The sequence below is a fragment of the Bacillus rossius genome, chromosome 6 (assembly GCF_032445375.1).
Source record: "Bacillus rossius redtenbacheri isolate Brsri chromosome 6, Brsri_v3, whole genome shotgun sequence".
Lineage (NCBI taxonomy): Eukaryota > Metazoa > Arthropoda > Insecta > Phasmatodea > Bacillidae > Bacillus > Bacillus rossius.
Window position 1 is genome coordinate 63,845,766 of NC_086334.1, and position 17,185 is coordinate 63,862,950.

At 40.8% G+C, this 17,185-nt stretch overlaps 1 protein-coding gene across 1 annotated transcript in view; it reads right to left on the reverse strand.

Annotated features, from left to right (window-relative positions):
• LOC134533559 (integrin alpha-9-like) overlaps positions 1-17,185 on the reverse strand; it is a 192,959-nt gene that overhangs the window by 113,523 nt on the left and 62,251 nt on the right. Inside the window, exons 8-9 of the mRNA XM_063371095.1 lie at positions 16,468-16,568; positions 10,876-11,085 (exon numbers count right to left, since the gene is read on the reverse strand). Coding sequence (XP_063227165.1) covers positions 10,876-11,085; positions 16,468-16,568 — 311 coding nt within the window. The remainder of the gene's footprint in view (positions 1-10,875; positions 11,086-16,467; positions 16,569-17,185) is intronic.

A 17,185-nucleotide genomic window follows, 5' to 3' on the forward strand; every position in this document is an offset into this window, starting at 1 on the left:
GAAAACGGTATTAACAATAGTTACGTATTAAACCATCAAAACAATTTTATGTATAAAGCAATGTGGAAGCTATCAAGATATTAAGTTAAATTACACTGAAAACGAATAACAATTACTGAAATCAATAATTTCTATAAACAGTTTTATGTATAAAATGTAGTTAAACAAAATGTGAAAAAGATATTAAGTTAAATTACTTTGAAATCAATAATATGTATAAACAATTTTACGTATAAAATATAGTAAAAAATGTGGAAAGAAATATATTAAGTTATATTACACTGAAACGAATAATACGTATTTATTGTGAGGTTATATTTTCTTTATAAGGTTTGTAGGCAAGTTACGCAGTGCGGTTCTGGCAATGTCTAACACTCTTTCGTTCAATGGTTGGTAGCGGTCATGGCTCACCGCTGGACCTAGGTCACCCTCATCAAGGCCCCGCGCTCTGCGGGAGGAAGGGCAGCGTTGGCGTCTCGGCTCTACCGACAGCGGCGGCGGTGAGGTCTGGCTGCAGGCAGGCAATGGCGGCTGCATAGCTGGTAGATCGAAGGCGTGTGCGTAGACCTCTTCACTTGTTGCGGGTAGAGTTGTATCGTTTCGTAGCATACTAACGCAGCACTCTCCGAAGCCGGGGCAAGGAATCACTTCTAGAGGCAGGTCTTCCGGTCTTGGGTTGTTTATATGTTTCGAATGGACGATATGAGTCACATTCTTCCGTAACATGTCTCAACGCACCTTGACTCCACTCGCTATACTCAACACTGCCTATGCCTGGAGTTACACCTGGATATACGTGTTCCGGGGATTAAAGCTAGCCATCTTCACACCGTCACTGTTTCTACACGACTGTTCACGCACGGACCTGCGTGTCTATTTAAAACTATATTTACCAGATGGATAATTAAATGTATTATGCAATCGCAGCACTCCATGAGGAGGAGTGGCATGAAACGACATTGTGTTGATGCACGACCGTTTCTTGGGTATTTAGATACGAAGGCACTGAGAATTTGTTTAATTGTAATATGTAGGCTCGCCCCACTGGACACAAATGGTAACTACAAGGTGTGTTATGCGCTTGTATCTATCTTGTTGGTAATTGCAGGTCATAGCGACAATGTGATGATCCGGTACACGACTCGACATAACCGGATTCTTCAGCAGATATTCTGGATGCTTCGAGGTCGTGATGCATGCATGGGAAGCATACATGAGGATGGCTCAAATGGACAATACAGTCTTTATCCTCACACTGAAACACACACACACATTGCACAGTATTATTTAGTAGTTTCGGTTCCCACCTCAATCGGAAATGCGTGTTGTCTCTGCAATACTCGAGGTATGTGAAGGCTGTGATAATGTTTTGATTGTTTGTATCAAAGAAGCGTACGCGTACTCTGTATTCTATACAGTGCAAACCCGCATGGGTAAGCATGTATCTTTTTTCGGTATGGTCAAACATAGTGCATGCCTGCCTTTCACGATTTGTTGGGTTTGGAGGTAAATTCCACAGTGGGTAGAATACAGGATCATCGTGTATGTCTATAGTGTCAGGCACATAGTCTTCATCCCAGCGCCCAACATTACGTCTTGCTGCGACTGCTTCGCTCAGAGTCCGGTATGGTTTGCGGTTAAGTAGCATTTACACGAGGGGTGGGTTGAAGCAGTTGAGTCTACACTGTAGGTAACTGCACGATGTGTACCATCTATGATTACCATATATGGTATAGTGAATAAATCCACCGCACCGTTCTACCCAACAAACGATAGTCTCTGCTTCGTGATGCTTGTCAGTTCACACGTTACGGAGGAATAATCGGAGACTGAGCTTATAGTTTCCGTGGTGGCTGCTGCCTTAAGTTCTTCTAGCATTGTGGGGAAAGTAGTATCTGGTCGTATATGGTGTACGACACAGTTGACAGCTTGCAGGTCGTCTCGAGGATGTCTGGGTTCTCCTCATCGCAGTCACTCACCCAATGATGATCAAAGTTGCATACATGTAGCTGAAACTGACCGTCCGGGGTGACACAGTGCACGCGGCGGAATCCCGGCATTACCTCCAGGTAGTGTGCTGTTGGGTCGAACGTCATCAGTGTCGTTCCCCATGGGTGTAGACATCCTGTTGACTGGTTAGCTCCGGACCATCGAGGTTTTTTTTATACTGACATCCATTGTCCCCTGTTATTGTTATTACTCTCTCGCCACGATGTCGATCCCGCACATATACCACCTCCCCCTCCTCCTCCTCCGTATAAATGTCGTCGATGGGTTCGTTGAGGTTTAAATCGCACACGCTAGAGTGACAATCTTCCAACCAGGAAAGGTTATCCTCTTCGAAGTATGTGAAGTGATTTAAGCTGTCACACTCCTTGCCCCACCGTGTCACGTGTAGCTCATATGTTACGGAGCCATGACCCTACCCTGTGACGATAATGTTTTCCGATGCCGCAGCAGTACGTAACACCTCTAGCGAGCATGGTAGCTCGCTATCGGGATGCAATAGCTTGACGGGATAATCTTAAATGGTGCAGGGTAGTATGAAATCGTCAGGGTTGCAGTCTATGAGTTGTTCATTAACCCAATGGCCTATCTCTGTGCACACCTCCAATAAAACACGACCATCAATGTTTGTATAGTGGACCCACCGATATACAACCGTTACATCAGCGTATTGGGTGGCCGGGTTGAACTCCATGGTAAAGTGGTGTAAGTAGTACTTGCCTGAGCTGTTGCGGCATGTTGGTTGCAGGTCTACTAGCTATCCTACGCACACATGTGGGTATATATACCAGCATATCGACCTCCTCTGACATTTCCGCTTTCTCATTGTTCCCGGCAATGTTCCAGGCTCTGAGCAGCGCTGTGTTGTGATGAGATGATACCGGTCTTGTACCTCTGCGGTTGTTGCTGTACGATATATCTAATATCTTTAATGATGGGCAGCCATATTCACTTCAAACGTCCACTATGCGCACATGTTTGCGACAATGTTTAGCTAACCAACGTTTCTGTTCGATCCCAGCGACTATTATAGTTCCACTCAAGTACGCTGTCAACATGGTTTGTAGGGAAATATTCAGTCTTCCCATTTCAGATTGTGGAAGTTGTTAGTGAGCCATGTATTTGTTCGTTGATGCTTTCTAATTAAATGTTCCCACGCAAATTGTGGTTGAAACGAGCGCGTAATCACATTCCCTTCCGAGTCTGCAATGCTAACTTCATTAACGATAAACCCATGCTGCAAGAAGAAGCCTTGAAGGTTAACACACTTCGTCATGGCAGCTGAGACACGACTGAACCTACATTACGTTTAACTCATTATTTTAATACTTTGATCCCTTGGGTTGTACGATACTAATCTATTGTGTAGAATAATGGCATATGCCTGTGTTAGCGGCAGTATATTGTTTGCTGCGGTAATGTCTATTTTACAATCTATGATGGTTGAGGTTAAGTTTTTCATTTTGACGTGACACGTCAATACAAAGAGAGGGGCTTTATCTTTAAATCCCTCTCGGTCAAGAGGTGTATTTAGTCTACCGTAGTAGCTAGCTTGGAAGTCTGAGTACATATTATATGCAAGTAGGTAGTAACCATGCGTAAAGTTTATTGCTAGGTCCGAATATGGATACGCCTGGGAGTTAAGATAGACCTTGATATTTTGTAAATTACATTGATCGAATTTAGATTTGTTTGCGGCAAGAAAATTATGCCTGCCAGTTTGAAATGCCACTATTATATAACGAGGGCGTTCGCTAGAGAAGCTAGATTTTACAGCCCAACACACTCTGTGATGGTGGAAAACTCAGGTAAACTTCTACTCTCCATGATATAAAAGCAATGTCTATGTAGCGACCTTTTTCAACCATTTTCAACAGCCGTGTGCGCTGGGCGGGGCTTACAGTTACATGCGGAACAAGCCACTCGATAGATTGCAAACTTAATGTCACTTACTATGGCTGATCGCTTGTGTCCATTATAGAGTTAATATAACTGTTTGTGGTGATTATAACGAACGTTTGTTTACAATTTATTAATATTTGTTTGTAGTCTTGTGCAAAGCCTAGCAACTGGTTCAACGGGATGCATATTTCAAACTCGCCTTGTGCTGTAAGTGGTAAACTGTAATCGCTGTCCGGACACCATCCTGCCATATTACTTACAGCTTTTTCATCACATGTGGACGATAAATAGTTTTTCACTGTTGTCACAATTCCAACCTCGCGTACCTCGTCGGTTGTCGAGCCGTTAAGTTCAAATGATATTAGGTTTATCATATGTAATATACCATTGTTTACGATTTTTGCATTGTCAGGTTTTTGCCCGTTTGGTTTCGTGAATGCACCGCGAATTCGCAGAAACAATTTAGCAATGTGCGTATACACGTCAAAGTTTTGTATTGCTATAACTATCTCGGAACTTGGCTCGTACGGTCCTGCAATGTATGGTTTGTATGTGTGCATTTCACATTTTGAGACTGCATCGTCAAACTGCGGTGACTGTTGAACATCGAGTCTACTATATTCCATTCGGAAATACCTTGAAACCTAATTTTTCTGGGAACCTCACGTTGCCAGGTGTTAACCGCTTGATGTTTGCTTTTGTACTGACTCTGTGCTTGCTCACCCCCGCCCCTTTATGCAAACCAAAGTATCTTACCCCGATACATTTTTCAAATGTAAGCGTAGTGTAATCACCTCGTTTCTAATGTTTATTAATTTACCGTTCTGGTCTACCACTCTAATAACCAACTCTCGTATTTGTTGCACGGTAACCGGACTGTAAATGAGTGTTTGAGGCGTATCACTGAGCTTATATCCTGGAGGAACGTTCGGGGAAAATTTGTGTATTGTACTGTTTGGTTTTCCATTAAGGAAGCAGTGGCCAATGATATTCGCTGTGATTCTAATCACATTTACCGCCATCACGTTTACAGGTTGGGTCGACTCGTGAATTTTATTCACCTCATAGATTTCCTGTTCGAAACCAAGCATTGGGGCTAGGGAGCAGTCGCCAGTGCAGTCGATTTGTGCATTGCTTTCCAATACGCATTGTAGAGTGTTTGGATTACCTTTCAACGAAAACATTACGTCTGCGGGTAGGTGGTGTTTAATATACGTTTCAATGTCTAAGACTTCGTAGAAACCTATAGGTAATTTAATCTCTTGCGTCATTTCTCATTCAGCATGACCTGAATATTCGATTGCTTGCATCCACGTTCGGGATAGAATTGTATACGGTAAAATCCACGAGAGCGAGCTGCCATAACCCATCACTTACATCGATCGGAGGGAAGTGTGTTGAACACAGTTCCGATGTGTTTCCACTTAGTATTAGCGTGATGGACATGTTCAGGATAGTTTCGAAGCACTATAGAGTTTAGACTGCGCGTACTTTGCTATGGTTTGTGTTTCTTCTATACCAAGATGAGAAACTTTATGCATAAGTGACCACAGTTGAATGAATTTAACTTTTTATGTCTATCGTAATTATATGTTATTTTGCAGCCACTCAGGTATCGCTGCATTTCTAAAGTGGGTGGCAGGTCTCCAAAACTATCATAATACTGAGCCGTACGACCGGTCTTCGTGTATGCTACCCAATGCGTTCCGGGTCCCTTACTGGTATCTAAATAATACCGCTCTCATTGTAGTATGGTTTTGTGGGTAGTTTATCCTTCATAAACACTTTCTAAAATATGGAATTTTTAATATCCTAATTGCTGTCTTTAGGTCTGTGGTGGTAAGGGGTTGCTTTGGCAGGTTACTCAGTATACTCATCTACTTTTCCCGCACCTCTTCCTTCTTCTCCGCTTGACCCCTCCCCTGACTTGGGGTTGGGACGCAGGTATAGACCCAAACAGTTTTTTGCAAGTGCCCACAATTTACTACTGTGCTGTGCATTCTGGCTTAATATTATAGCCTGGTGTTTAGCTGTGTTCAGTCTAGGCTATACCCGTCGCTCCACCTATCAAACCGCCCAGCGCTGCCAGCGCTGGGAATATGAAAGGTAATAGTCCAACTTTTTTCGTGCGTTTTTTTCTTTGTTGAGACTCCGTCGCCAATCTTATGTTTTACTCTCATCTTATTGACTCCCCACGCTGCGATCTTTTCACCGAATTTCGTTGCGGGATTCTTAGCTATTTGTGCGGCTTGGTACGCTAATTTACCGTAGGCTATGTGTCTGTCACTTAAGTTATTACTTTTAGAATAGCTAATATTGTGGAGACGACAGCCTCGTCAAGGGAATTGACACCTGTATCACCACGTGCTAACCTCTTGGTGAGTTTCGTTCCCGGACCGCAGAAATTATATCCTGGCAGATGTAATTCTACTGGCAGCTTGTTAATAACAGAGTTTATTATTCCTCCACATCTTTGTACCTTCTTTCATGTACAACGCATAACACTATACTAATTAAAGTTGGTATAAGTATGCTGTTTTTATATTTTCTGTTAAGTTGTATAATGGAAGTAGTGCCACAGCGCGAGTCGCTGCCTGTGTGGATTACACAGGCTGATGAAGTCAGTGCTCGCGAGTCACAGCCTGGATCTTTATTACCTTCGACAGTAAGATGTTTGATTGTCGGTCCCTCCGAATGCGGAAAAACGTGTGTCCTACTTAGTCAACTCGAGGAACCGAACTGTCTTCGGTTCGAGAATGTGTATCTATATTCAAAATCGCTGCAACAACCAAAGTATCAATGGTTGGCTACGGTTCTTAGAGCTGTGGAAGGTTTGGAATATTTCCAGTATATGGAAAATGCTGATGTGATAACTCCTAGCGAGGCCAGGGCCAATTCAGTGTTTGTATTTGACGATATAATGTGTGAGAAACAAGGAATCATACAGCAGTATTTTTCTATGGGTAGACATGCACATGTTCATTGTCTTTACCTAGGTCAAACTTATGGCAGAATACATAAACATTTACTTCGGGATGATGCGAATGTTATCGTGCTTTTCCGCATGGATGTGCTTAATTTGCGAATTGCCTACGATGATCATGTAAACAGTGATATGGGATTTCATACGTTTAAGGATATGTGCTTCTTGTGTTGGAAAAAAGAACATGGTTTTCTTGTTATCGTAAAGGATTATCCTTTCTTAATGGCAGGTATCGTTGTGGTTTTGATCATTTTATTGTAGCGAGTCATTGAAGGATGTCCTACAGCGTATCCAAGTTTGGAGATGGTCCTCTGAAATGTCAGCTTGACTCGTGTATATCCGGCGATCTTGATGGAAATTGCGATTTAGGCGGAAAACTTTTAAAGCCTGTGGGTATGCCTAAGGATGCTGGGGATGGCACGAGTAAACATTATAATGACTCGGTCGCAGGTTTAATTACTCGCACAGTGACAGAGGAGCTGTCGCATCAGTTTACAGAGCTCAATGCATCGTTAATCGATGTACGGGATGTGCAGGTTGGTATTATAGAGTTTTTACGGAATATGGAAGTGAAAGAACAGCGGTCTGTGGATCAAATCAATTCTCGTCTGTCGGTACTGCTAACAAAGTTGGGTGATATGTATGTTACTTTGTTGGAGAATAAACTCGACCTATTTGAGAATACATTTATAGATAAGGTAAAGGATGTTATAAACAATACCTTGGCGCAGCTGATATTGAATCTTACCGCTAGTAGTGCTGACATATCGCAACGGGTTTCTCATTTGGCTCGTACTATTGGTGTTGTGAAGAATGGTGTTGATGGATTGATTTCTGTATCAACTGCGAGGACTGTTGCTGAGCGACCCACACCTCCGAAATCGCCTCCTGTGACTTCGAAAAATACCTAGCTCTAGGCTTTTATAGTTCTGTATATAAAAAGACTATGCTGTATGGCTATCTTCAGTCATGTCTGCCGAGGCAAACGCTTTAGATCATGTCATACGGAACATACGTGCCAAATATATTTTGGCTAAGCGAGCGTGAATGGAGAGGGATGCGATTAATCAGGAAATGTTCAAGTATGTTAATTCGCGTTTGGATAAGCTTGGACAAGTCTCATCGCTCGTGCAGTCTATCCCGCAACATCATATTGTTCCGAAACGAGTCTTCGGCGGTGAAGCCAGATCCGTTAATGAGTGATGGTTATGATTCTGACACTAGTATACATAGCGATTTTATGAGCGATTCATTGGGTGAAGTACAGACATACTTACGGAGCTACAACCTTCGCTCGGGTGATGGGACCTATGGTCTCCATAAACGCAACAACCGTTGGTTCTTAGGGGATACGGAAGTATTTTTTCACGATAATAATTTAATTCGCGTCAACGAAGAATTGATACAGCCTACTCCTGGCTTATTCAAATTATTGTTCTGCAGAGTGCCGCACACCTACTCAAAGTCCTCCTAATAACAATACGGACATTTACTAGATATTGCAAATGCTTACTATAAAATAAATTATCCTACAACAAAACATTATTAATGCGAAACACATGCAAAGTTTGACATCATTAAAGGAATGTTTTAGAATGTTGGCTGACCTCAGCAAGGAAGTGGTTTGTTACAGAAAACATTGAATTTGCAACGCACAAAGCAATTTGTTTATTGGGATAATCCGAACCAGACTGTTGCTCGCCTCAGATCACTAATGGCCTCGCACGCTGCTGGTCATACCGGACATAGCAACGAGGTGATATCTATTCTTGAAGAGTTGAAGGAAGCGGGATATATTGCGAAATGAGTGTCGCACAACGTGGGATTGCTAATGAACTGCATCGCGGAGTTTGTAGAATTTTTCCTTGTAGACCTGTGTTGACCTATGGGCTTTGTGATTTATTACAGGTTGATTTGGTGAAGATGATTCCATACAGCAGTATAAATAGCGGTTTCAAGTACATCCTTACTGCTATAGATGTTTATAGCAAACGTGGTTATGCGGTTCCAGTTAAACAAAAGACAGGAATGTTAGTCACCGCGGCCATGAAAAGTATTTAAAAGAGGCGGGATGTTTTAAGAATATTCAAAGAGACGCTGGAGCGGAATTTTACAATATAACTTTCCAAGCCTTAATGCAAAAGTATGCAATTAATCATTACTCTAGTTATAGCAAAGTCAAGGCGTCTGTTGTAGAACGTTTTAATAGAACATTAAAGGATATGCTTTACCGTGAGTTCTCCGCACAAGGAAACTATAAGTGGCTTACACTTTTACCAAAATTACTTTATGTCTACAATAATAGATTCCACTGCACTATAGGCATGGCTCCGAATGCTGTGGGGATAACTCTTTGCTACAAACAGTTTACAGATATATTAAGAAAGTAGATACTAGATGGTCAAAGGCTCGCGTGGGTTCCTACATACGTATATCAAAACACAAGACGATGTTTGAGAAAGGTTTCAAACCAAGGTGGTCACATGAGTTTTTCAGAGTAGTCGAAGTTACGCATAGTTTTCCACGTGTGTTTCATTTGAGTCTATGGACAATAATGTAATTAAAGGTGGCTTTTATGGTCCTGAGATTCAAGTAACTGCATACCCTGAAACTTATTTAGTGAATAAAATTCACAAGAAGTGTGGCGACGTTTCCTAGTGTCGTGGAAGGGGTTTCCTGTTTTGGTAAAGACGTGGATTAATGCTGGTGATATTCAACGATAGGATGTGTGATGTCTCTTGACCATCGGAGGCGGTAGCCGAGCGGACAGGTGACAATAACAGCTTTCTCCATCCTTCCCCTCGGGCAATGGTTCGGCCTTGCGCGCGCTGCGGTAAACACTTTCACTGTCACCCAGCAGGTAAACAAGTTACACAGACGCGGCGCTGGTCGCGGTGCGCGAGCAAGCTTCCAGCTACCTTCCCCACACAGCATTTGTATAACATTTATTTATATTTATATCTATGCTTATTTTACTTGACACACTGGCAGAGAGCCAGTGCTATTTGTTCTTACTATATGGGCAATCTTCCAGCTCTGTTCCCTACATGGCATTTGTACAACGCTTATTTAAATTTTTTTATTTATGTTTTTTTTACTTGACTTAGTGGAAGAGAATATTTAATAGTCCTTAACCGTTACCTTTTACTATTTTTTTATATTACAGACATTGATATGCTTTTTTTAATATATAATATGATGTGGGAATTATAATTGCGCATTGCGTGCATGGAGTCTCAGCGGACAACACCTAGATGTCGTTATCTATGCGCGGTTTCTGAGGTTATGGTGCTCCCTGGGAGCTGTATTTAGACATAGCAGTATGGCGGCATTTGTTTTAAGCATACTCTGGGTGAGGGGATTTTTAAACATAACTAGTATGGCAGCATTTGTTTTAAGCATACTTTATATTTTGCGATTTAGTATGGTGGGGTTTGTTTTAAGCATACTCTAGGTGGTGGGGGTTGGCGGTGTTTGCTTCAAGCATACTTTATATTTTGAGATTTAGTATGGTGTCTTTTGAGAATGTAAGTATATATTCCTTATTTGATTCTCTACTCCTCAACTGGTCTCGTAGTCTGGTTGGTAAGGTGTCTGCTTTCTAACCTCGATGTAGTTGCGTCCCACGGATCGAATCCCAACCGCCAACCTTTTTTGTATACAACTCCTGCCTTCGAAGCGACGGTGGCACGCTCTGATAACCGAAGGTAGAACTAAGATGGCGGCCTCCAGCAGACGCTGTTTGGTTGTCAGGGTTACGGACCGACAAGATGGCGGCCCCCAGGGAGTACTGGCGCAGTGTTTACATAACAATGGTTGCGTAATGTTGACGTCTTTCCAAGGCGTCAACATTGCGTGAGCAATGTTTACATATGGCAATGTTTACATTGAGCCAGAACCTGCTCGCTGCCACTACTAAGGTTTCCTAAATAAGGTAGAGCGGCAAGGGGTCAGGAAAGAGGGTCGTCGAGCCAGGCACTGACCTGGTCGCGGCTGAGGAAGACGTAGGCGCGGCCCTCGTCGCCCGCCAGCGAGTGGCGCGGCGCGCCCACCAGCAGGTCGTCCAGGCCGTCGCTGTCCAGGTCCAGCACGCACAGCGCCGCGCCGAAGTACTCGCCCAGCTGCTCGCCCAGCTTCTCGGCGCGCACTTCCAGCGGCCGGTCCTCGCGCCAGGGCAGCCCGAACACCAGCACCTGCGGGCACGCCGATAAGCCTGCAGCCTGCCAGTCTCCCAGCCTCCATTCTCTATGCTCGCAGCGGCTTGTGAACTAGCGGCGCTAGTAGTAGTGGAACACATCATCAACATTCCGTTAAATGACAATTTCGTATAAAATATTATATTATTCCTGATTCCGTCTCTTCTTTTGAAAATGTTTTTCCACATTAATTTTTTTTCCGCATTCTTTTCGGTGCTTTTTAAATGTCTAATCTAAACCAATGCCTTAATTTTTTTTTTTCGAATTTGTTAAGTTGAAATGATGATTCAAAAGTATGTTTTAATGTACTGCCATAAAAGGGGCGTGGTGCAGTGGTCAAGTCAAGTCCATTGCCTGGCAGTCTGCCGGCTCGAGTTCGATACCTTTTTTACATTTTCATATTTTCATTTCTCACATTATAAACTATCAATCACAGAATTTAAATATGTTAAAACAGTTAAATAACATAATTGTGCGAGGTTTTGAATAAAATCACAAACCACACTCTACAGTAAATACAATACAAAACAGTAAACTTTACTATATTAAATATATTTATTTTACAAATATACATATTTGCATAGCGACTTTGTTTTATACTATTTTCAGAGATAATGAAACTGGAGTTAAGGAAGTTTACGCATTTCGAAGGAAATTAATGGATATGGTTTTACATTTTTTCATAATTCGCTTGACAATAAAGTGTAAAGGATATTATATGATATTATCAAAAAAGTATATTTTTGAATGGAAAAAGAATAGGATAGTAAGTAATTATCACACTTGAAATAATATTTTTAAAACTGCAACTTTGCTCTGTTAAGGATGAAACCTTTTTCCTAAATTGCCTTACTTAAAGATATTTTGTATTTATTACATATTTTTCTTACAATTTTACAATATTTTCGTGAGTGAAGCTACTACAGAATAAAAATTTTTTCTTCCAGAAATATGAACAAAATACAAAACATGTACTGCATGTGATAACAAAAATCTCATTAACTTCACTGGAAAATAATATTTACCTCCAACCTTGTACTGATTATTAAATTTTGCCTTTAGTATATGTATATGTATAATATATATATGAATTGAATACTTGTACTATACAAATTCTTAATTACTCTCATTTTGACAGTATTTTGTTTGTTTTATATAAATTAATATATCTGCATTAAAACAAACTTATTTGGAACGATTTTTTTTTTATGAAAGGTAGAAATTTAAACGGCTTACAGTAAATCTTGACATCCCTACAGGGCGAATATTCAGTTGACTGCCGATGAAAGAGCAGGGCTTCTCCTCAGTTCACTTGGACACTTTACAAAAAAAACACATTCGGGCTCATGCTAAGATACAACACTCTTACTCCATCCAGAGACTTAGTAAAGAGAAGTCAGGTGACAATTTGATTTGATATAAAAGACAATAGACGATCAAATCTATCGCTACATCAGTAGGTGGACTGCAAGGAGACATCAGGAAAAGAATTTTGACTGGAGTCTTCTTTTGAAAGTAGTATTGTATACTATAGTTTTGCAATGTTCTAAACACAATTGAACAATCTCGTATTGTTTCAAGTACTGTCATCAGTTTGCAGAAAAAATAAAGCACTCTATTTGAGCATTTAATGTCACATTCGGTTAAAAATAAAGTAGGTAGCCCGTGATTGCTCCAAATATTGTGATTGCTTTTGCTTTCAATTTTATTTAATAAGCTATATTTCAAATTACAGGAAGTATGAAGATTAACGTGGTAGTATATAATAATGTTATTATATTTAGACGAAATTTAGGACGTTTCAATGATTAACATAAATTTTCTACGAAATAACAACACCAAATGTGCCCAGCTCTTGGTGTTATCCAGGTTTTACTTTCCGTTTCTGTATATATTCATGTTCGCAATAAATAGTCCCAATTTGTTTTATTAGTGTGTAGTACAGGAAATTAGTATTTTCCAATGTATGATTTACACTTAAACTTTAAGAGTGAATTCAGCAGGGATGGCATCATTGTTATAGCATATATAGATACTGCAATCGAAAGAGCCAACTTCCCATATTGATAATGCAATGTTAGTCCACAGACAGGTCTAATTAGGTCTTGTTTAGGTTGTTAAGCTTAATCAGAAGTTATAATATGTAAAAAAAAAATATTTGTTTATTTAATTATTGTGTCCCTATAGAAATAGCATTCCATTGCTTTGCTAACAATACCTCCCAACTAACATTTCAGTAAATGTCAGGTGGTATTTTTTGCTAAGCAAAGATACACTACAGTAATTCTTTACAGGTTTGGCTTATGTGAAGTAATAACTGAAGCGAAGTGTTGCTTAAGGTTAACTCAGCTTTATTAATTACGTATTAGTTATTAATTAAGCATCAATTATTTTCGAGTTTGCAATGTACTTATATTAAGAACCTTACGAACTTTCCATTTATCATAGTAGTATGTAAATGTCGGTCCTGAAACAGGCTTTAGGCTGTGGTGCCAGTGCCGACTAGTTCCTCAAGTGCAGAGATTCTCGTGAGGTTTCGGTGTCCACCATATTGAATACTGATGACACAGCGGTCATCATGGATAAACTTGACCTTGAACCCAGACATTATCTTGTATTCCATCTCATCATATAGCCCCCCCCCCCCCATAATCACAAATTCCAATAACATTCCCACCATCTTGTATCTGATGTCAAACCCATCTTGTTGTCGTCTGCTAGTGGCTGTCATATCCTATGACATCACGGCAGCCATCTAGGATTATCTTGACTTTCACCTTTGACATCGATCGCAATCTTGGATTCCGCCATCTTGTCATCGAGCGCCCCAATCTCTGAATGTTGCAGGCTTCGTTACGGCCGCCATCTCTAATTCTAATAACATTCCTACCATCTCGGATCTGAGGTCAAAAACTTTTTTTTAGATTATAACGACACACCCACCATCTTGATATCTGCTGGAGGCCGCCATAATGTTGTAATCTGCTGGAGGACGCTATCTAGGATTGTCACGACCGTCATTACAGTTTTTAAATTTCTGCTGAAGGCCGCCATTTTGGATAATGTCATCTTTGTTTTTGGTGTAAGTTCCTTGAGAGTGCCAATATCACTCTGTCTCATGCACATAAGGTCGATGTTCAATTATCTTTAATGTTGTTGTGGTACTTACCATCATATTAAATTAAAAAAAATTTATTCATAATATATTGGAAGCGCTGCTGTGATTTGAACCATGACAGCCATTACATCTGGGTTGGAAAACATATGCCTTGAAATGCAGGGCCATCTAATCAAAATTAACAAATCAACCAGGTACAAGAAAAAACAACAAAATTACAAAAAAAAAATTACTTTAAAATTTCTACAAGTACAAAAACAAAGCAACCACTATTCTCTCTAGTTTTTCTACAGTCTTTTAAAAGAAGGCAAAAGGAGACTCTACATGCCTTGACATGTGATTTCAGGACAGTTCTATTAACCGGTAGATTAACTAGCTACCTCCAGATATTAGCTTGACACCTCCAATAGATTAACCAGACATATGCAATCGGCGGCCACGAACATTCAGTAGGTGGCCAATCACATCGAGTTGGTAGTCAGGCGCATTCAGTAGGTGGTCAAACACATACAGCCAAGCAGTGGCGTAGCCAGGATTTGTGTATGGGGGGTGTTAAGAAGCATGGCCTCCTCGTATTAAAGCGGGGGGTCCGGGGATCCTCCCCCGGGAAAATTTGGATTTTAAGGTGTAAAATAGTGCTATTTTAGCCGTTTTCGGTTCTTAAATTTAAATATTGTAAAGGTAAATTTTTTTTTAAATTTTAATATGAAATTTGTTTGAGTGATGAATAAGAAATTAATTAAATATTTTACGCTAAGGGGGGGGGGGGGGTTGAACCCCTAACCCCCCCCCCCCCCTGGCTTTGCCCCTGCAGCCAAGAGGTATTTTTCTTAGATACAAGGCGAGAATTTTAAACAGTTCGTGTACAAAATCATGCGTCTAGGCCAAGCGCCTCCAAACCAACATATATTTTTCGACTTTTTCGACGATACTCGAAGAGCATTTAAACAGGTCATTTTCTATGTCAGGCGTATACTATGTGACACTAGTGCTCTTTATATCAGTTACAGAAAACAAGATGGCCCTTTGGGTAAAGGCATATACTTTCCAACCCAGATGGCATGGCTGTCATGGTTCAAATCACAGCAGTGCTTCCAATATATTTTAAATATTTTTTTTAAAATTTAATATGATGTTAAGTACCACAACAACATTATAGATAATAGAACATCGACCTTATGTGCAGGAGGCAGAGTGATATTGGCACTCTCAAGGAACAAACACCAAAAACAAAGATGGCGCTAACCAAAATGGTGGCCTCCAGCAGAAATGTTAAAACTAAGATGGCGGTCCTGACATAATCTAAGACGGCGGCCTAAAAGCAGACAGCAAGATGGCGGCTGTCTCATCAGAATCTAAAAACGTTTATACATAAAATCCAAGATTGCAGGCATGTTATTAGAATTAAAGATGGCGGCCGTTAACGAAAATTTCAACATTCGGGGATTGAGGCGCTCGATGACAAAATTACGGAATCCAAGATGGTGACAGAGGTCAAAGGTCAAGGTCAAAGTTCAAGATCTATGTCATCCAAGATGGCCTCCATGATGTTATCGGCGATGGCTGCCTCTGGCAGATGACAAGAAGGTGGCTGTGTCGTCAGAATTCAAAAAATGGTTTGAAATCAGATCCAAAACAGCGGGCATGTTATTAAAATTCCAGATTATGGCTGTAACGAAAATTGCTACTTCCGGGGAATGGGGGAATGATGACGAGAGGGAATACAAGATTATGTCTGGGGTCAAGGTCATCCATGATGGCCACTGTGTCATCAGAATTCAATTTTGAGGACACCGACATCTCGCGAGTATCTTTGCGCTCGGAGGAACTATTCGGGTGCAGGCATTACAGCCTGAAGCCTGTTTCAGGACCGACATTCACATACTACTAAGCATTTGTAAAATTTTACCTTCATGAATTATTGGTAAACATATGATAAACAGGCCCCGGTTTGTCAGCATATGATCAGAAGCAATTTTTAAAAGGTCAATTATCTCGGAGGAAGGTTTTGCACCAAGACGTAATGATTCCTGTGGTGATTCGTTATTCAATTCAGTATCCCTACTCGCGAATAAATTTTATATAAGTGAACGATGCCAAAACCAGGAAGAGATCGAATCAAGAACTTCTGGCTTATATTAGCTGTTAATTACTAAACCAACCGTTCGAACTACAACTAAATATCTTATTTCTAAACCCTTGTTCAGCTTCAATATAATCTAGATGAAGATTTATTTGTAATATTGTGTTCAGTTGCAAACCTTTCCGCGGAGATCTCCTGCTCTGGGCGCGCCACTCACGTACAGAGTGCCCGACACTTCTCTGGGCCTTCTGAAGAACACCCCGGAGCTCACCGCGTAGCCTGCGGGACACAAGGAGTGGGAGTCACCGCCAGGCCTGCCAGCTGCGCTCTGCAACACTCCTCGCAACATTTCTGCACTGCACAGCTCAGCACTCCAACACTTAGTCCATCGCCTCCGCCTGTCCGTTGCAGCCTATCATATGGCTCGAAATGTCCGTCCGTCCGTCCATCCATCAAAAGCTTGGTAACTTCGTACTTTTTACTAACGGATGAATGGACTTCGCGTGTCAAATATCATTATATTATAAGTGTTTAATTTGTATGTGCTTAAATAAATATATATATTTAATTGTGTTGGAGCACTTTTTCAAGTTTGTGTTTCGATACAAAAATCGTCAGATTCACAGAAGTGTAATGATTACGCAAGGTAGGCTAACTCTAAAAGAGTTGAGAAAAATTCCAGAGTGAAAATTATATTGAGTTTAATGAGTTGTAAGTGCATAGACTACGTTATTGACAAACTAATTCAATTATTAAAGATATTTCCCCCCGATATTTAAGTTCTCTCAACAGCTGGCCGAATGTAAAGGGGAACATATTATTTTGGTCTATTCATGAAAACTCGCTATATGAGCTGGAATAGCCAAACTTTCAGGTTAAATGGAAAATGAAGAGAG